The sequence below is a fragment of the Juglans microcarpa x Juglans regia genome, chromosome 4D, assembly GCF_004785595.1.
Source record: "Juglans microcarpa x Juglans regia isolate MS1-56 chromosome 4D, Jm3101_v1.0, whole genome shotgun sequence".
Lineage (NCBI taxonomy): Eukaryota > Viridiplantae > Streptophyta > Magnoliopsida > Fagales > Juglandaceae > Juglans > Juglans microcarpa x Juglans regia.
In genome coordinates, this window is record NC_054600.1 from 9,278,420 (window position 1) to 9,300,927 (window position 22,508).

Sequence of the window (22,508 nt, forward strand, 5' to 3'; positions counted from 1 at the left end):
TCAAAAATAAAAAAGTTGTAGCTATCAACATCATAAATATATTATAATTAAATATTTTTGTAATGAGTTAGTTACATAATCCATGTTAATAATTCACTTAATTTTAATTTTAGTAATTTAAATAATTTTTTTATTAATTTATATGCCAAAAAATAAATATGCAATAAAATTTCCTAGGAAATGTAAGAACGACACAATTTAGAGTGAAATAGGATCTAAATGGCGCCATCCCTATTACTAATTCACTGAGTGCTGAGTTGTCATTTCATGCAACTCAATTTTTTTTTTAAATAACCCATGTTGAAATGGCGTTGTTTAGCTTTAATTTCAAGCCAAATAGAGTTGTTTCAACACAATTTCTCTAACGTGGATGCTCTTCTCCCTCACTCTCTCATTCTCCCAACTCCCAAGTCCCAAATCCCTCCGTCATGCCCCTGATAAACCCTAAAAATTTCTAGCGCCTCCGCCTTAGCTCCCAGCCGCTTCACCGCATGATGCCTTTATATCTAAGGTACGGAATGTTATTCTCGTGTTGTTCCTTGAAAAAAAAAATCCAAAAAAGTCAAGTGATTTAGGGAACTAATAGATTTACAGAAATCCTCACTCAAGTGATTTAATCACGATCTTTTCCACTCAGTTCTTGCCTGATATCGACTTTCCATCTAATTCTTATAGCCCTAATTTCATAGAAAGATCGTAAGGAAGCGCCCAAGCCCCAGTCTCTCCACACGATTTTTTCCACAACATATGTGGTACAAAATCACCCCACTTTACATTTCTTTTATTTAGCAAATTAATTATTGCATTATTTTTTTATTGTGAATCCAGCTAGGGTTTGGATTAAGTTAATTGTGTATCCAGTTAGGGTTTAGATTAGTTATACTATGTGATCATATCTTAATCATATATGATCATGTATCTTAATCAGATATTTTTAAGCCTCACTATATGCTTAATCATGTATCTTATATATGATAAAATCCAGTAGCTAAATACTCGAATTACTTATCATTTAGAAAAATGTACAATATTCTTGACTCTCCCAAACTAAGATAAACAAAAACTCTAATTTATGAACCCTTAAATTAATTTTGATGAACCTAAGTTAGTGCATTTTTGTTGAACTGTTTTTAGCTTGTTATTGTGAATGGCATTTAGTTGGTTTTGATCAGATTTAGTAGCTAAATACTCAAATTATTTAGCTTGTTATGATTAGATCTAGTAGCTAAATACTGAAATTATTTAGATTGTTAATGCTTTTAACTTGTTATGGAGTAGTGTGTAGTTGGGAGAATGATAAATATTAAGTAATTGCGAATCGTTTTTAGCTTGTTAGGTTAATTAATCTGCTTTTTTAGTATGTTTATAACTATTGAGTAGTGTGTACTTGAGAGAATGATAATCTGTAATTGTGAATCTATTTTTAGCTTGTTAGATTAATTAATTTGAATTTTTTAATCTGCTTTAGATGAACACTTCAAGAACCGATTTCGAGAGACTCTACCACACATGATGCTAATGATTTAACATAAGGGTAAGGAATTCCTCCACTCCCACTCGATGTAAGTGCTAAATTGAGTGGTAGTAGACCTAATAGTGGTAGAACTTGGTACGTCAATAGTTTGGGATCACTTCATATGAATACCAAAAGGTGATCCACCTAAACTTAGGGTTGTATGTAATTACTGTGTTGCTTCGTATGCATGTGATGTGAAAGCCAATGGTATAAAACCCATGAAGTATCACATTGAGGAATAATGTAAGAAATGTTTATTTAATGAGATGGATAAGTTCAGACTACTTTTAAGTTGGAAAACCAAGTATGAAAGAAGTGGTAGTGGGGGACTTGTCCCTATAGTATTTAATGTTAAGGCTAGACAAGCCTTAACTAAGATAATTATTCTTGATAAGTTGCCCTTTAGGTTTGTTGAAGATGAAGGTTTAAAAAGGTTTATGTTTGTTGTTCAACCTAAGTGGGTAGGGATTCCATCTCGTGTTATAGTTACGAATGATTGCTATAATGTGTATTTGAGGGAAACAAAATAAGTTAAGAAGTGCTCTTCAAGAGTAACAGGTTTCCCTTACCATGGATATATAGACATCCATGCAAAATCTCAACTATATGTGCCTCATTGTCCACTTTATTGATAACGATTGAAATATACACAAGAGGATCCTATATTTTTCTTTAGTTGAAAATCACAAGGGTGATACACTTAGTAAGACCATAAAGATGTGCTTGCTTGATTAAGGGCGACCAAAAATACTTACAATCACTCTTGACAATACAAGTTCTAATAACGAGATGGTTTCTTTCTTGAAAAAGAAAAGCAAACATATGAGAGATACTGGTTTAGAACATAAATTCTTGCATGTTTGATGTTGTGCCCAAATCTTAAACTTGATTGTCCATGAGAGGTTGAAAGAAGATGATGAGTTCATTGCCAATGTGAGAAGTGTTGTGAAATACGTTAAATCCTCTCCTCAAAGGTGGAGTGCATTTAAGTCATGTATACAATTAGAAGAGATTATATGCAAAAGTCATATTTGCCTAGATGTACAAACTAGGTAGAACTCCACCTATCTTATGTTGAAGAGTGTTAAAATATTCCGAAAGGCTTTTGAATGGTGAGAGGAAGAAGATTCAGAGTTCCTTCCTAGTATTGGAGATGATGATGATGGTGACGACGACGATACGATGAGGAGAATGTAAAAAATGTTAGGGCTTCCAAACAATGATGATTGGGAGAATGTAAGATTGTTTATGAGGTTTCTTCAACTATTTCATGATGCAACTTTACGTTTCTCAGGAGTCAATATGTAACTTGCAACTCTCTTTTTCTAGTTACAATTCAAGATGCGATTGACATAGAGTGTAAAGAATGAAGCCCCGTGGTGAGATTAATGGCAACAAATATGATGAAAATTTGACAAATATTGAGATAACCATGATAATATGAATATGTTATTGTATATTGGGGTTATTCTTAATCCTTGGTACAATATGTGATATCTTGAGTTTTTATTGGAATCAATGTATGTCCATGATCCAACAAAAGCAGTTGATTTGAGTTTGAAAGTGAAAAGGTCTTTAACCCATATGTATAATGCATATGTTGAAATTGAAGAAGGAACAATTATGGTCAATAATATTAGCGCACAAGTCCCCTACGTGAAGATATAAATACTAAAGGTAGTAGACTTAAGGATAGGAGGGCACTGAGGTTGGTCCTATTTAAACAACGGTTACAATCGGAAAATTCTTTGAAAAGCAAATTAGTGACTGATAGATACCTAGCTAAAAGCTGTAAGGAACAAGATGCGAATTGACATTCTAAATTGGTGGAAAGTTAAGTCAGTTAGATATTGCATACTTTCAAAAGTTGCACGTGATGTTCTTGCAATACCATTATCTACAGTGGCCTTTAAATCTATATTTAGTACGGCAGGTAGTGTACTTAATCCTTTCCGAAGTATTTTGTCTTCGATGATGGTAGAGAGTCTCATTTGTGCACATAATTGACTTTGATCTCCTTCTACTCCAATTAGCCTTAGGGATTTAATTGACGAGGTGGATGATTTTGAGAAGTAATTGAATATGGGTATATAATAAATTAGGGATGTAACTGGTTCGGTTCGGTCCGGTTTTGAATAAAATTTAGGACCGAACCGGTATGTACCTGTTTTGTATTTTTCAAAACCGATTACGCACCAGTTATCCTCCTAAACCAGTACTTCCGGTTTTACCGGTTTCCGGTCCGGTCCGGTCCCCTTTTTTTAAAATGTAAGTTTCACAATTTGTTATTAAAAATTTGTTTATAAAAAAAATTGATTTAAAAACAATTGTTTTATACTTTTATTAATATATTAGACTATATAATAGTATTAATATTAGACTATTGGTATAGTTATAAGTTATATATTAGTATTAGTTATAAACTTTTAGTGATTTAATATTAACATTTTATGTAATAATTTATAAATTATAATAAGAAATTACTTCATATATGAATATATATAATTATATATATTATATATAAAAATTTCACATAAAAATTTATAATTATACATTATATATAAAACTTATATATATTAATATTTAATATATATAAAATATTTTGTATAAAACTTATATATAAAAATATTATTTTTTATTTTTTTAATCAACGGGTCCGGTCCGGTCCAAAAAATCTTGGAACCGGAACTGGACCGGAACCGGCCGGTTTTTAGATTTTAAAAACCGGTTCCGGACAGGACCAGTTCAAAACCGGTAAAACCGGTCCGGTCCGGACCGATTTTTCAGTTTTTCGGTTTGAATTTACACCCCTATAACAAATTAATTTTCTTATGAATCTTTTCATGATTCATTGATTTATATTTATATAAATTTATATAATTTGTTTTTTTTATCTTTTATGTATAGAACTTGTTGGGGAGGTTGAAAATTCTATAGAGGCGTCAAATATAATATCTACACCCATTACAGATGATTGAGATGAGAATAATATACTACTATGCTAGTTATTTTGGTTAGCATGAAAAAAAAAATCTAAACTAAGATATTTTTTTGGTATGTTTTTGTAGTATCATTTTTGTGACTTGCGGAGACCTGGAGTTTGAGTGTGGGCCTATGGCCTCATTGTCATTCAGTTATTTTATTTTTTTTTGTTATTACGATTTTAACTCATTTGTAATATTTGAAATTTGTAATATTGTTTTATAAGTATGTGGGTTATGACTATATGCATGGATTGTAATAATTTTTATGTGTCAGTTGCTTTACTTTTTTTTTTGTTCTTTTCTTTTATTTGAAATTCAGAAGATTAAGGATTTTTTTTTTAATTTCTTTTTCTCTATTTTTGTTTTTATTTTTTGGATAGATATGGTCAGTATGGATAATTTTAATGTATATTTTTTTTTTCCTTTTCTTTTATATTTTTTCTTTTATTTAGAGTTTGGATGTTATTAATTTATTGGCATATTACATATTTTCAAGTTTTACTTTTTATTTTTTGTATGTAAATAAACGTTATTATTTATTGAATTGAAAATAGGATAACATGTTCTTGGGCTGAAATATGTCTAAAAATATCATTGTTGCACCGAAAAGCATAAATTGACCTATTTGATATTGGGTCAGATCAAATGGACCGATGGCTAATCATCCGATCCGGAGTGGAAATCTGAAAATAGTGGACTACTAGCAATCGGACCGAATTTATTATTAGATAGGTTTGGATAGTGAGATAAAAATTTTTAATTTTATATAAAAGTTTAAAATATTATTTTTTAATATTATTATTATTTTAAAATTTAAAAAAATTAAATTATTTATTATATTTTATGTATAAATTTAAAAAAACGAGATTTTATGTTTCATCTGTGTCTCACCCACGTTCTCGAGAGTGGATCTGAGAGTTATGCTAACCACGTGGCATCCACAGCCCCAAAATAATAGGATGAGGAAATGTACACGTGCAAAATAGCCCCTCGCATAGTTAGCATTAATTCGACACCGTTTCACCGCACCTCACGGTCAGGACTCAGGACTCGGGCACTATCGAAAAGAACAGCGACTTTTCAAAAGTTGAAACTACCAGTTCGACTACTACTACATTTACATAGCATCACTCGGAATACACACCTCGCTCTCTCTCTCTCTCTCTAATCTCTGGTTTTGATTTGGTAACCTCGTGCAGTCCTTTTTCTGTAGATCTCGTTTCTAGCAGCGACCAATCCTCGCTCCGCCACGCAACTCGAAATTCCGATCTCAGCCATGGGTAATCTCATCGTATCGGTGGATTAGATATTTTGTTTTCTTCTTTAAAGAACTTTTTATTTGGAAATTTCGATCTGCGTCTAACGGAATTTCTGTGTTTGTTTCTCGTTTTCAATCGAAGATTTTGAGATTACCTTCGAGTCTGCGTTTGATTAACATTTTGATATGTCTTATCCATTGCAGCTGGTGAGAACCCTTTCAAGAGCATATTGAAGACGCTCGAGAAGCCAGGCGGTGGTCAATTCGGCAAGTACTACAGCTTGCCAGCTCTAGACGATCCCAGAATCGGTTGGTGGTTCTGATTTTTTTTTTTTTCCTTTTTTCTGTTTTGGTTGTTGATAGAGTTGGTAAGAAATGGATGGATAAGAAATGAAAACAATATAAACTTTTCTTTATAGTTTTTTAAGGCCGAATTAATCCATTGGATGAACTTCATTAAAAGCTTTTGTTTTCTCACTTCTCACTAATGAAATAGGGAAGGCTTTGATTGAAATTCTGTACGTTATGTTCTTTCAGTTCTCTTTGGAGCCGATCGGATATTGTAATATCTTTTTTTATCCATTCTGTAAAGTGTAGCGTTAGCATGATTACGCTAATATTTACTTTACTAAATATCATTAATGATGTAAAGTAAATTGCTCAACGTACTGTAATAAAAATGGGAATTTAGACCAAATGTTAAAACACAAGTTGTATTGACATCGTGTAAAATCCGTTTATTTATTACGACTTAATGAGATGAAGAGTCTTATAGTCTTTTTTTTTTTTTTTTGTTACTATTAATTGGTTGTACTTCTTTTTTATTTATATATATTTTATGGACTGGGCTTTTATGCAGAGTTAATAGGGGTTTGATGATTGGATTGATGTTTGTGCGCAGATAAGCTCCCATACTCTATTAGGATACTTCTCGAATCAGCAATTCGTAATTGTGATGAGTTTGAGGTTAAGAGTAAGGATGTGGAGAAGATTATTGATTGGGAGAACACCTCTCCCAAACAGGTTGAAATCCCATTCAAGCCTGCCAGAGTGCTGCTGCAGGTGAGCTACATAATAGATATTCAATCTCTTTCTTGTAAGATTTTCTGAAATGTTATCTATCAAAGGCTATAATCATTTCATTGTAAATCTTGTTCTCAGGATTTTACTGGGGTTCCAGCAGTTGTTGATCTTGCTTGCATGCGGGATGCTATGAACAGGCTTGGTGGAAATTCTAATAAAATTAACCCATTGGTAACCTATCCATGGATAGATTCTAATTGGCATTTCTAGTTATCTGCTTGTTTAGCACTTCTCTTTTCTTTTCCTCCTCTCTTTTTCTGCTTCAATGTTTATGGGAAAACCCCAACTAATACGTGGATGTGGTTTGAATTATTTTTTTATTTAGTGCTAAACGTTTTTAAGCAATGCTAATGTAATTAACAAAATGCAGGTTCCTGTAGATCTTGTCATAGACCACTCAGTTCAGGTTGATGTGGCAAGATCCGAAAATGCAGTGCAAGCAAATATGGAATTTGAGTTCCAGCGTAACAAAGAAAGATTTGGTTTCCTCAAATGGGGATCTAATGCATTCCATAACATGCTCGTTGTTCCTCCTGGATCAGGGATAGTTCATCAGGTAATTTCGTCATTTGAGAAGTGCACTTCAGTCTGTTTATATGTGTGTGTGTGTGTGTGTGTGTATATCTTTTGTTCTGATTATAGCATCGGTTCAGTTTGTGAAAACCAGTTTGGTTTTTTATCTTTCTGCAATTCTAGTCACCTGCATGAAATGTGCTTTGTGATGTTTACTTGCAGGTCAATCTAGAATACCTTGGCAGAGTTGTGTTCAACACAGATGGCATACTTTACCCTGATAGTGTTGTCGGAACAGATTCACATACAACAATGATAGATGGATTGGGTGTCGCCGGTTGGGGAGTTGGCGGGATAGAAGCAGAAGCTGCAATGCTTGGCCAGGTAATACAGTTTGCTAAGAATGCTGTATCTACTTATTAATACTAGAGAATGAAATGTTTCTTAAATCACATATTTAATGGACATAAATGCATTACTTGCTGCATATAGGCATGTGGTTTGTTGCTTCTTTCATTGCTTATATTAATATAGTTCTTGAGGATGTATGTGTGAAAATGTACTGTGGACTTTTGTTCGACTGCATTTCTTCTGAAGGTTTTTCTCAAGATATCCATTTTTAAGTGTTCCTTCTCAGCAGATACTTAATTGTACTTTTTTCATTTGTATGTAGCCAATGAGCATGGTCCTGCCTGGTGTGGTTGGTTTTAAATTACTGGGAAGACTGAGAGATGGTGTAACAGCTACTGACTTGGTTTTGACAGTAACTCAAATGCTGAGGAAGCATGGAGTAGTTGGCAAGTTTGTGGAGTTCTATGGTAACCCAACAATTTAATATTGCCAATCTTATATTTGATTTGTTGGCAGTGTCATTGTTTCCTGTTTTGCTTATCTACCTAAGATTAGAGTGGGTCTTTACCCTCTTATGCAGGGGAAGGCATGAGTGAATTGTCACTAGCAGATCGTGCAACTATTGCGAACATGTCTCCTGAGTATGGTGCAACAATGGGCTTCTTTCCTGTGGATCATGTCACCCTGCAATACCTGAAACTGACTGGCAGAAGTGATGACACTGTAAGCCCGTGTTTAATCAATTTTAATTGTTGTTTATTTTCAGAATAAATGACTTGTAAATTTTCGTGCAGATTGCTATGATAGAATCCTATTTACGTGCTAATAACATGTTTGTGGACTACACCAAGGTAAGCTGTGCATACAACTTATGTTAGAGAACATTCATGCAACAAATCTACTGTTTTGGTCTGATGCTAAATTAATTGCCTTATCTCAGCCCCAAGTCGAAAGAGTTTACTCCTCCTCTTTAGAGCTTAATCTTGAAGATGTTGAACCTTGTATATCTGGTCCAAAGAGGTACAATTTTCAGTATATGTTTTAGCTTTGAGTCACATTAATTTCTCCATTTTCAATCCTCCATGGTCTTCTCAGAATCTGATTCTGCAGGCCACATGACCGTGTCCCTCTGAGAGAGATGAAAGCTGATTGGCTTGCATGCCTTGATAATAGAGTTGGTTTTAAGGTGAGATCTTTTCCAAACTAAAAGAAACTTGTGGTTGATTGTTAGGGTTGCTTGGAAATCATACAACTGCATGTGACCACTGACTCAACGCTGAAAAGTTATTACAGAATTTTGTCACATGGATCTGCTAAGCATTGTATACGGGGAATGAAAATTTGTAACATTTGAGACAAACATCAATCTGCGTTAATGGAGGTTCAAAAATATCCATATTTTCTCTATAGCTTCAAAACTTGAAAAAAACACAAGCAAATAAAACCCTCTTCCAGAAGCTTTTATAAGGATGGGAAGCTTATAAAATAAATACTTCAGAAAATGATTGGGATCAATAGGCTCAATTATCTGGGAATGCTCTGACGTCCACCCAAAAAGGGTTAGTGATATATCTGGACTTGCTGGAAAGAAAGAGTGGAAAATTGTGAAGCTATAAGGGAGGAGCAGCAGGGCAAGGCTTGATCCATCCAGCAACCCTAAAAAAATGTGATTGATGCTTTGTTTTACAATTTCCTTGCACAACCCATCGGTTTTTTGTCAATGATTTCTTTACTTAGGTTCCTTACTTTGACTTTTGTTAGCATCTGTATACATGCACTTTCCTTTCTTTCTAATTCCCCTTGTCCGTGGTGAATTTGGTATTATACACATCTTATTTCAGTTAGTTACTACAGAACTGGTTCTGAATGTTCGCTAGTGTTTTCCTTTCAATATAACAGCCATAATCCCCCAGCTTCTCTTTGTGCTTACTTTTCTTGCATCTTATAACAGGGTTTTGCTGTACCAAAGGAATCTCAGAATAAGGCTGTAGATTTCACATTTCATGGGACCCCGGCACAGCTTAGGCATGGGGATGTGGTTATTGCTGCAATCACTAGCTGCACTAATACCTCAAATCCTAGTGTAATGCTTGGAGCTGCACTAGTTGCGAAAAAAGCCTGTGAACTCGGATTGGAGGTTAGACGTCTCAACTTTTTGCTGCAGTTAAAAAATTGTGTTTGATGAATTGCATTAGGGTGGGTCAGTATGAGCCATGCTAAAAGACGTCATATATATATATATATATAACAAAGACTTGGTTGGATGCGGGGTCTGCTTCACGAGGGCCAATGAATTGGACAAATGATAACTTGGGGCCATTAGGTTGTGAGTTTACTATTCTTTTTTAAACTTGGACTATCATGTGACTGATGATTTTGGTGGAGATTTTCATTGTATGCTTTGTTGTTCCATGTTACACAAAGTTTTGCATTCAAGGTAATATTGGGAAATTGTTGATGAACATGATGTTCTTTATATTTTTTTAACTTACATACGGTGGTATTATCTTCTTTTAGGTGAAGCCATGGGTTAAGACAAGTCTGGCACCTGGTTCCGGCGTTGTAACCAAATACTTCCAAAGGAGGTACTTTTTATTGATCTAGAACATCGTCTTCAGAATAAACACGCACACTTAAACATGATTCCTGAGAATATTTTGTCTTCAGTGGCTTGCAGAAGTATTTGAATCAGCTAGGGTTTCATATAGTTGGATATGGTTGTACGACATGCATTGGGAATTCAGGAGATCTTGATGAAGCAGTGGCGTCAGCAATTACTGAAAATGGTAGACATTTTCTTGTGCTTAGTGCTTGTTTGAATGCTATCCATGAGATTTTTTTAGTGTTGGAGTACTTATCAAAAATTTTTTTTCAAAATGACGAAGTTGTTGATCTTGTACATAATTCCAGATATTGTAGCTGCAGCTGTATTGTCTGGAAATAGGAATTTTGAGGGCCGTGTGCATCCTTTAACAAGGGCTAATTATCTTGCTTCACCTCCCCTCGTGGTTGCCTATGCTCTTGCTGGGACGGTATGTTGTTGCTTTTATTTTTCCATATGCACTTGGAGAAGTATCTCTCTCAACTGGGGACAATGATGCAGGTAAATATCGATTTTGAAACAGAACCAATTGGATTGGGGAAAGATGGAAAGAAAATATTTTTCAGGGACATTTGGCCATCCAATGAAGAAGTAGCCAACGTGAGCTGCTCAACCTGCTTACATACTAGATTTGCATTCAGAGGAGGAGTTTTTCAAAATTCTGATTTTCTTCTTATATTGCTGTTACTTCAGGTTGTACAATCAAGTGTGCTGCCCGATATGTTTAGGGCTACATATGAAGCAATCACCAAGGGAAACCCGATGTGGAATCAATTATCTGTACCTTCTGGCACTCTCTACTCCTGGGACCCAACATCCACATATATACATGAGCCGCCCTACTTTAAAGAAATGAGCATGTCTCCTCCAGGCCTTCATGGAGTGAAGAATGCTTACTGCTTGCTCAACTTTGGCGATAGCATTACAACTGACCACATCTCACCAGCTGGTAGCATCCACAAAGACAGTCCTGCAGCCAGATACCTTCTGGAGCGTGGGGTTGATAGGAGAGACTTCAACTCTTATGGAAGTCGTCGTGGTAATGATGAGGTTATGGCAAGGGGCACTTTTGCCAATATTCGCCTTGTCAATAAACTATTGAAAGGAGAAGTTGGGCCAAAAACCATTCATATTCCCACTGGCGAGAAACTATCTGTATTTGATGCTGCCATGGTAACTTCCTCTAAACATATCTTTTTGGCATACAGTCAGTAGTGCAGATATACCAGCCTCTTGCACAAAATGAAAGTTGCAAGGAAAAGGTTGGCGTAAAACGATTAATAATCCTTGATGGTTGCTCTACTTGGGCTCTAGCTGATGCAATTGAAACTCGCCTATCTGATACATAGGTTTATCACTGAATCATAAGTTGCCAAGTGATGTTTATTCTAAGACAATCTGGTTTATTGCACAGCTCTCCATGTGCTGGATGACGTTTTAACGCCCTGCAGGACCTATAATTCTCTCCCAAAACTGTTTTAATTTGATAATTCTGATTTCTAGCTTCATATGTTTTATTAATTTTGCTCATTGAGCTTTTTCCTTTTTAAATAATGAAGTTCTTATTGAATTCATAACCATATGCTTCGGTTCTGTGATTTATTTCATGTACAGAGGTACAAGAGTGAGGGGCATGAAACAGTTATTTTGGCTGGTGCCGAGTATGGGAGTGGAAGTTCTCGTGATTGGGCTGCCAAGGGGCCAATGCTACTGGTATGTGGCTGATAGCATTTCACTCCATTCCATTCTTTAGTTGGCGTTTGGCTTTTGTATAATAGACTTAAATGATAATTGGTGCTAGGGTGTGAAAGCAGTCATAGCAAAGAGCTTTGAGCGCATTCACCGCAGTAATTTGGTGGGCATGGGTATCATTCCACTATGTTTTAAGCCTGGGGAGGATGCTGAGACTCTTGGGTTGACTGGCCATGAACGATATAGCATCGATCTTCCAAGCAGCGTGAATGAAATTAGACCTGGTCAAGATCTTGCAGTAGTTACGGACAATGGAAAGTCCTTCACTTGTACACTAAGATTTGACACAGAGGTAACAGATTAGACTTGGCTTTTCTCATTCTAATCGGTCTAATTTCTCATGAAAGCTCGGTAATTATAATTTCCCTTCCAATATAATCTTTTGGTTACTTCAATGCAGGTGGAACTTGCTTATTTCGATCATGGAGGCATTCTACAATACGTCATTCGAAACTTGATCAATTCTCATCATTAATCAGCCACTCACGTTGATGTTTCCATTTCTGTTTCCAGTTTCTTGTGCTGTCCAAATACTGCCATATGGTTTTGGAACAAAGAACGTTGTTTCAATTTTGGAGCACACCCCAGCAAACTTATGAATAAATGGGAACTGGTGAATATATGCAAGTGTTTTTGGCATTTTCATATCATTTATGATACAAAATTTCCCATAGTTTCAAGCCAGTGTTTAAGTTCTTGATTTTCCATATTTGTTTTGTTTTAAATTTGCTGTAAAGTTTGCTTGCAGAGATAAGAGGGCTCCTGATGGCACTTTTCATTTCGAGTATTCAAGGCGCCATATACTATTTGTTTCGAATTATAAGGGCCATGGCTCTCCTTGGGCTTGACCTATGCTACTTTTATGCACGCTTAACGGTCCGTTGTGACCCAGAAAAGGATCTTGTATGCCATCACCTAATTAATTGCATTGCAAACTTCTTTCCTGTGTGCTTTGGATTTTGAGTCTAAATTTGTCGAGATCCATCAAGTAGGAAATTGTTGATGAATTTATCATCGATTTTAATGTTCATAAACAATGCATTTAATATTCAATTCGAATTTATTCCAGATCTACTTAATTCTAATAAAATGGATAGTTTGTATTATATCATATAACCTATCTACAAATTTTAACAAGCAAATTTTGGCATAAAAATCAATATTTTGGTTACAACCCAAGAATTGGATACCTAGGTTTTGAATAATTGGATTCATGGTATCAGTCCGGATCATAATTCGGACTACCTCTCTAGGTTTGGATTCGGGTAAATTCAAATACCTAGATCCGCACCTAGATGAATCGTCCTATTTAGGGGTGAGATTTGGCCAGTCCGGACCGAAAAAACAGACTGGAATGACCATTTCGGACCAAACCAGACTGACCCAAGATTGCGTCCAATCGGTTTTGGTCCAATTTCTATAAGATCGAATATTTTCGGTTCGGTCCCGGTCCAGGGATTTTTCACCCCGGACCGGACCGAATGAACATAAATAATATATATTTTATATTGTTTATGTATATTATTTATATAATAATTGTATATAATTAATTATAATTTTTATCTAACCTAATCCTATCACTAACTCACCATAAAGTAATTATTAACTAATACTAATATTTATAATTTTATACTAATACTAAATCACTATAACTAATACTAATATATAGCTATACTAATAGTCTACTATTAATACAATTATATAGTTATAGTAATCACTATAATTAATACTAATATATAGCTATACAATATACTTTTACAGTTGTACTAATACTATTAGTCTATTATATAGTCTAAATTCTAATACAGGCTATATAGTTATAACTAATGCTAATATTTACATTAATACTAATACTCTAGTCTCTAATATAGTAATGTAGAATATAGTTATACTAAATCATTGATTCACCATAACTAATATTACTAATATATAGCTATATTAATAGTCTAACACTAATACTATTATATAGTTATACTAATCATAATAACCAAATCACTATAAGTCTATAACTATATATATTTAGTATTAATATATTATTATATAATACATAATATATATTTCATAATGTATAACATATAGTATTAGTATCACTAATGTATGAAGTAAAAGCAATTACATCTTCATCAATTACAAGTATTAATACCATTAACTAATGTATGATATGAATATCAATTAAGTAACCTATCACCAATTCACAATTAACTAATTATTAACATCTACATCTATAATCTAATTAAAGTTACTAGATAAATTTTTTAATATAGCTCATTAATACATTGACATACTCTAAGTTAGTAACAAATTAACAATTAACATCATCAATATAATTTTAATTAATTATTTTTTAATGAGTTAATTAAATAATCCACATTAAATAGTTTACTTAATTTTAATTTTACTAATTTAAATAACTATTTTATTAATTTATGCGCCAAAAAGATAAAAGAATTGAAAATTCACATTTTAGTCATTACAGAAAACGGCACCATTTAGTGTAAAATTGGACCTAAATGGCAATGTGTGAAGCAATTTAAAACTAGATTGCGTGAAGCGACGCCGTTTCACGCAACCCAATTTATTTATTTTTCATTATGTTCTGTTGAAATGGCACCGTTTAGGGTTATTTTAACCCCAAACGGCGTCGTTTTAACCTTCATTCTGAAGAAACCAACCCCCCCCCCCCCCCAAGATTCCATTTCCCTCCCATAATCCCTAATCTCGATTTCACAACAAACCTCTCACCTCTCTGACTCACTAAAACGATTCGGAACCCTAGGGGTCATGACTCCGTCGTTGCCAGGCTGCTCTCTCCAACCCCTCTATCCATCTGTCGCATCTGCTCCCCTCTCCAGCCCTTCCGTTGCATGCCCTCCCTCTCTAGCCCATCCGTCGCGACTCGCAACCCCTGCCAGGTTGCCCTCTCCAATCCCTCCATCACTTCCTAGCATCAATCTGAAGGTTACTTCGTATGCCTCGATTTTATTTTGTTGTTTTTAGATATTGTTGCATTTGCTTGTTTATACATTGCAAATTGCAATCTCTTTTTCCAGCACTCTAAAAAATGTTGCACAGAACTATAAGCTAACATTAATTAGAATTCAAGAGAAACTATGCATATATATATATATATATATATATATATATATATATATCTTCACATATCATTCATTTTATCCCAATAAAGTAACTTTGTCTTGAAAGCATTACTTCTTTAAATTGCAAGTAGAAGATGGAGTCTTCTACAAATGTGTGCAAGAGTCAACACAAGATATGCCTCCACCCCTACCCCCACCCTCATCCAATGTAAGTCCTAAATTGGTTTGTGGGTTACAAAGTAGTAGAATTAGGTCAATGGTTTGAGATCACTTTACAAAAATACCAAAATGTGATCCCACTAAACCTAGGAAGACCAACGGTATGAAGAATGAAATATCACATTGAGAAGCAATGTAAGAAATGTTCGTTCAATAAGACAGATACGTCCCAGACGATTCTAGGTTGGAAGGTGAAGAGAGGAAATGGTAGTGGGGGACTTGTGCCCATTGCATTTAATGTTGAGGCTTGCCGACAAACCTTAGCAAAGATGATTATTTTTTATGAGTTACCCTTTAGGCATGTTGAAGGGGAGAGTTTCAGAAACTTTATGCTTATTGTTTGCCCTAAGTGGGTAGAGATTTTATCCCGTATGACAGTTGTCAATGACTGTTTTAGTTTGTTTATGAGGGAAAAAAAAAAGAACTTGAGAAATGCTCTTCGAGGGCAATGAATTTCCCTCATCATGGATACATGGACATCTGTGCAAAACCTAAACTATATGTGTCTCACAACCAATGTTTTTGGTACCATACCGTACTGGCTGGTACGACCGGTATATGTCATACCAGCCACTAGTCCAGTATAGGTAATACCTTCGTTTCGTTCTGCCCCAAATATCAGGTGTACCGACCGGTATTTGTTTTCTCGGTCGAAACAAATATTTCGCTCGATACACATTCTGTAGCCTATTTGAATGGTATTTTCGCACTTTCAATAAACATTTAGGAGCTATTTCTAACTTTCACGCTAACATGTTATAACGTAGGGTTTTTTTTTTCTCAATTGGATTTCACTACAGCGGCACCTCGGACCTCCAAAGTCTGAATTCTGAAATTTCACCCCTCCGTCAACTAGTGCCGTTCGTCTCGTTGCACGTTGTCGTTGTTGTCGTCTCCGTCAGCTCGTCTCACAATCGCGTCTCCAATCTCCATCGCAGGGAAACATTGGTATGATATTGATATTTATTATGTAGTCTGTATTGAATATTTTCGTAGGCTCTGTTTTTTGGTCTAAATATCTGGTTATTAGTGAATGAAAATTCTGCAATACGTGTTCCTCATGTGTATCTAAGTCTAAAATATAAATTTAGTATATCATATATATTTTTTGTAGAAGCCGTAGGTAAAGACATTGTAGGTAAGCTAAAAGTATGCACTATGCAACTTGTCTAATTTATTTATTTTTCAAATATGTTTATTGCATTCAACTTATCATTACAGCTAAATGTAACTCATAATTGGGAATTATAAAGTTAAACCTGGTTGTTGCTTAGACTAGTTCTTGCTAGAACTCAATTGTATAATAGTTAAAATTCTTTATGCTCTGAAACATTTTGTTACTCTAAGGAGTCTAAGGTCTAATGCTTTATTTTGTTATTTGGATATTGTTGCTTTTGAATTTTATTTAGGATTCTTTGGTCCAACAGCAACACCCATATTTTGGTCTACCTAACTAATTATTTTAGGCACAACTCATGAGCCATGTTGAAATGAGAAGGGGGTCAATTAGCTTATAATTAGTTGTTCATTTCTCTTTTTATTAGCTTTTAATTATTTTAGTTCAAATGCTGAATGTTGTTGTTCATCTTTCTAAGTTTCTAAGTTTATTAGTTCTTTGGACCTTTTTTTAAATTTTGTTTACTTGTAAGTGTTAATTTTTTATACTTTAATAGTTAAAAATGTCTAGTTGTCAATCAACCGGTGATATGACTTCAACTTCAACACTTGCTCCTGTAAGATCAGAAGATCTAACATGGGCCCATGCATGTGCAGTGCCAGGGACAAGAAATAATACTGAGTGTATATATTGTAATAAAGTAATTAGAGGTGGCGGAATCACTCAGTTGAAACATCATCAAGCTGAGATTCCAGGCAATGTAGAAACATGTAAAAAAGTCTCTGAAAATGTAAAATAGCAAATGAAGGGGTTGCTTAATGAAATGAAAAAAAGCAAAGCGAATAAAAGAAAAATAAGCTCAGAGATTGGAGGCAATATAGATTTAACATCTGATATTGATGATAGTAATAGTATAGAGAGACAGTCTCAACTTTCAAAAGATAAGAGGAAGTTGAAAGAATCTAGAATTGGAAAGTCAATGGGGGGATTTAGTAGATTTTTTTGTTCCAAGAACAACTCTTAGGGCTCAACCTTCAATTAAGAGTTCTATGTGTTCGAAGGAGATGATTGTAAAAGAAAAGATAGTTGTAGCACGTTGGTGGTATGATGCTAATCTGCCTTTCAATGTGGCTCAATCAAGTTTTATCAACCAGCTATTAATGTCATGATTGCCATCGGGTCAGGATTCAATGGCCTTTCTTTATATGAGTTGAGAGGAAATTTGTTAAATATAGATATGAATGAGGTTCAAGATTATTTGCAACGAATGAAGAATGTTTGGAATGAGACCGATTGTTCACAAATGGCAAATGGTTGGACAAATCAAAAGCAACAATCAATAATCAACTTTCTAATTTATTGTTTGAAAGATACAATGTTCTTGAAGTCTGTTGATACATCTGGCCTTAGAAAAGATGCTGAAATATTGTTTAATATCTTTGATGAGGTTGTTCAAGAAATTGGAGTTGAGAATCTTGTATAGTTCATAATAGATAATTATGCAAGTTATAAAGTTGCAGGAAAAAAGTTACAGTAGAAGTATGGTTCTTTCTACTGGTCCCCTTGTGTAGCTCATTACATAGACTTGATGTTAGAGAATTTTTCTGATTTAAGACATTTTTTCCTTATTGATGATACTATAAAAAAGGTAAAAAAGATAATAAATTCATCTATAATCATGGTTGGGTTTTGGCATTGATGAGAAAACACTTCACCAAAGGTCATGATTTGTATCGTCATGCAATTACAAGGTTTGCGACAAATTTTTTAAATATCAAATGCTTACTCTTGTTTAAGAAAGAATTCAGACAAACGTTTACTTGTGATAAATGGATTGCATCAAGTCATTCTGAGAGCAACATAGGGAATGAGATAGCTAGGATTGTTATAGAAGATAAAGAGTTTTGAGCTCAATGTCAATTTATTGTTAAAGTTAGTGAGTCTTTGGTTCGTGTTCTACGAGTTGTTGACGGGGATGAGAAGCCTGCAATGGGATACTTGTATGATGCAATGCAAAGAGCCAAAGAGAACATAAAAACAAGATGCAATAATAAAGTTAGTGTATTCAATCCATTCACCATAATCATTGATTCTAAATGGGATAAGCAGCTTCACAGTCCATTACATGCGGCAGGTTGTGTTCTTAACCCTGAAATTTACTATAGCCCCAACTTTAAAAATAAAAATGATGTTGTAACAAGTTTCAACAACTGTATTATATAGATGGAACTTGATCCCGATAATTAAGACAACATCATTACAGAACTTGACTTGTATAAGAATGCAGTAGGTGAGTTTGGACATTCTTTAGCAATCCATCAGCGTTATAAGATTAATCTATGTATTATCATTTATCAATATCATTTGTTAAATAGTGTGACTTTGTACTTTAAATTTTATCTTATTTTATTTTTATTTGCATTTAATTAATAATTTATAATTGCATTATTATTATATTTGCATGGTGGACACAATTTTGTTACGAGGTTCCAACACTTCAAAGGTTTGCTGTTCGAGTACTAAGTCAATGTTATAGGGCAACTGGATGTGAGAGAAAATGGAATACATTTAATTTTACTCATTCGAAGAAGAGAAATAGATTAGTGCATAAACGTTTGAATGACTTAGTATTTGTTTGTTATAACTTGAAGCTGCAAGAGAGATAAATTTTTTTAATACTAATGTTTTTTACTGTTGAAAAATATATAACATTTTCACTTATGTTTGATTTTATTTTGACAGGAGCATACAAAATGGAAGAGATGCTTTAAATCCAATCAATCTTGAAAACATTGAATTGATGGAAGAATGGGTGGATGAAAAATTTGAACTTCTTGATGGAGAAGATCTGGATTGGGTAAGTATTGAGAAGTCATTAGCCTCACTAAATGAGGAAGACGATGATAATGCTGGTGTTGATGTTGATGACGATGGTAACATTGATGAAAATATTTTTATTAACATGTCAAATCCTGATCCTTGTTGTCTTTTTTATGAGGATGAGTGATTTTATTTTAATAGTTGGATTAAGAACTTATTAAAAGCCAGTTTGGATCCCAAACTCATCTCAACTCATCGTATTTAATCATTACAACTTTTTCAAATTCCAATACAAAATATAATAAACAATTCAACTTTTTCAGATCCTAAAATAATAATAATATTAAAAAATAATATTCTAACAATATTTAATTCAACTTTCATCTTAACTCAACTCAACTCAGTTCAACATCCAAATGCAGCCTTAGTTTTACAAGTATGTTTGTTGTAACTTTTTTTTTTTTTTTTTTGATATAATGTTTGTTATAACTTAAAACTTAAGAACTTATGTTAGTTGTAACTTAAAACTTAAAACTTGTATTGAGAAGTATTGAGTTTATGACTTATTTTGCTGTTATTTTGGAATACAGTTAATGCTTGTATATATATAATTTATCCAGGTATAAACTATTTCGAAACGGTACCAGTACCAAAACGGTATCGGTATCGAAATATTATTCTGAAACGATACAGGAAACGGTACCGGTACCGAAATATCTCATTCCAGTGTCTTGACCGGTACAGCCTCCGATACGGTATTCAAAACTTTGCTCACAACACACTTTATTGATATGACTAGAAGTTACACAAGAGGATTCTTTCCTTTTCTTTGATTGAAAATCACAAGGGTGATACACTTGGTAAATGTATAGAGATGTGTTTGCATGATTGGGGGCGACTGAAAATACTTATATTCACTCTTGATAATGCAATTTCTAATAATGGAGTCATTTCTTATTTGAAAAAAAAAATCATGTATAGGAGGGACACAGTCTTGGAACATGAATTCTTACATGTTCGATATTATGTCCACATTTTAAACTTAATTGTCCGTGAGGGGTTGAAAGAATATGTTAAGTCTATTGCAAAGTGAGGGGTGTTGTGAAGTACATTAAATCATCTCCTCAAAGATGAAGTACATTTAAGAAATGTGTGGGGTTGGAAGAGTTCAATCCAAAAGTCATGTTTGCCTAGATGTACCAATTAGGTGGAACTCCAGCTATCTTATGTTGGAGAGCACTTCAAAATTTAAAAGGGCTTTTGATCGGCTAGAGGAAAAAGATCCGGGCTTCTTTGGTAGTATTGGATATGGCAATGATGACGATGTCGATGATGAAGATGTGGTAAATAGGATAAAGTCAAAGAAGTTAGTGTCTCCCAATGCATCCGATTGAGAGAAGGTAAAGTTATTTGTGAGGTTTCTTCAATTATTTCATGATGCAACTTTATGTTTCTCGGGGGGTGAATATATAACTTGCAAATTTTTTTTTCTAGAGTTGATTACTATTAAATATGTCATTAACATGAAGTGTGAAGAACGAAGCCTTGTGGTGAGATTAATGACCACAAATATGAAGATAAAGTTTGAAAAGTATTGGAAGAACTTGGATAATCAGAATATGTTGATGTATGTTGGGATTCTTCTTAATCCTCGCTACAAGCTGCGATATCTTGAGTTTGGGTTGGGACAAATGTATACACATGATCATATAAAAAAATTGATTTCAGTTGGAAGGTGAAAAATGCATTTATCCGCATATATGAGTCATACATGGAAAATGAAGAAAGGAGTTCTCTTCATTGCGCAAGTTCCCCACATGAAGATGTAAGTCCTTCAACTGACAAGATTGTGAGTAGAAATGCACATTTGAGAGCCCAATTTAAGCAACAATTACAGTCAGAAGACAATTTGGAAAGCGAGTCAGAGGTTGATAGATATCTAGCTGAAAGATGTGAAGATCAAGATGATAGTTTTGACCTTCTAAACTGGTGGAAGGTGAATTCAATTAGATATCACATACTTTCAAAGGTTGCACACAATGTACTTGCAATATTGGTATCTACTTTGGCCTCTAAATCTATATTTAGCATCGCGGGTCGTGTACTTGACCATTTCCGAAGTAGTTTAAATCCGATGAGTGTTGAGGGTCTCATATGTGCACAAAACTGGCTTTGTTTTTCTTCTACTCTAATAAACCTTAGAACTTTAATGGATGAAGTGAGGGAATTTGAGAAGTAGCTAGATATGAGTATGTAATAAATTTACTTTTGATATCTTTTGTGGTTTATTTTGTTTTATCTTCTATGTAACTTTATTTAACTTGTTTTGTTTTTAAGTTTTTATGAATAGAACTTGTTGGGGATTTTACTGATTCTGTGGAGGCATAAAATTTAATGCCTACCTGCCCTACACCCAATGCTGATTAAAAACTAAAGAGGTGAGAATATTATTGATTATAGTTTTTTTAATTCTGATCAAGTTACGTATGTTTCAAATTTTCAGATTATGCATTTAAAGTCATACTTTCATTTTTAGATCTGGGAGAATTTAGTGCTTGACACAATTAAAGTTTGACACAATTTAGTGCTTGACACATTTATCAAGTGATCCTCTATAGGCAAAGGGCTCTTTGGCTGTCTTTGGTCCTCATGTTGTCATATGGAATTAAATTGAAGTGCTAAAGACATGCAGTTTAATGTCAAATTTTCCTTAGATACAATTTTGTCTGATAGTAATATGTTGCCTTTGGATATTTGAGGAAGCATTGGCCCATCTTTCGAAAGATTGCAAAAGTTGGTTTATTTACTTTTATTTTGTATAGAACCATAAATAATAAAAGGCTGTATTTTTTCCATAAGTTCATAACAGCCTAGTTTTTACATGTATAAGTTCATAAGAGCTTTAGCCTCTTTTTTTTTTTTTTATAGGTAAACCGTAAACGTTGAAGACTTAAGTGATGGAGACTTGGAGTAGGTTGGGATTGTGCAGCTATGCTCTTACAGTGATGGAGTAGGGTTGCAGACTACATTGCATTGTTTCTTTAATATGACTAATGTAGTAATATTTAACTAATGTTTTTTATATTTGTATTAATATGACTTTTCGGTTTATATATATTTGTGTTTTGTATTGATGTAAATATGAGAGGCTGAAATAGTGAGAGCTGTGTATTGATGTAATCATGTAAATATGCTTTT

At 34.0% G+C, this 22,508-nt stretch overlaps 1 protein-coding gene across 1 annotated transcript; it reads left to right on the top strand.

Moving 5' to 3' along the window:
• The first annotated feature begins 5,600 nt into the window (after nt 1–5,600).
• On the top strand, nt 5,601–12,709 carry LOC121259707 (aconitate hydratase 1). The gene is made up of 20 exons (XM_041161425.1): nt 5,601–5,780; nt 5,963–6,067; nt 6,660–6,820; nt 6,920–7,012; nt 7,212–7,397; nt 7,577–7,738; nt 8,028–8,172; nt 8,286–8,428; nt 8,500–8,556; nt 8,646–8,725; nt 8,816–8,891; nt 9,657–9,842; nt 10,223–10,290; nt 10,373–10,491; nt 10,616–10,737; nt 10,809–10,907; nt 11,001–11,480; nt 11,922–12,020; nt 12,109–12,351; nt 12,460–12,709. Exons 1-20 carry the CDS (start codon nt 5,777–5,779, stop codon nt 12,532–12,534), a joined length of 2,703 nt encoding a protein of 900 aa, XP_041017359.1. The 5' UTR covers nt 5,601–5,776; the 3' UTR covers nt 12,535–12,709.
• Nucleotides 12,710–22,508: the final 9,799 nt, after the last annotated feature.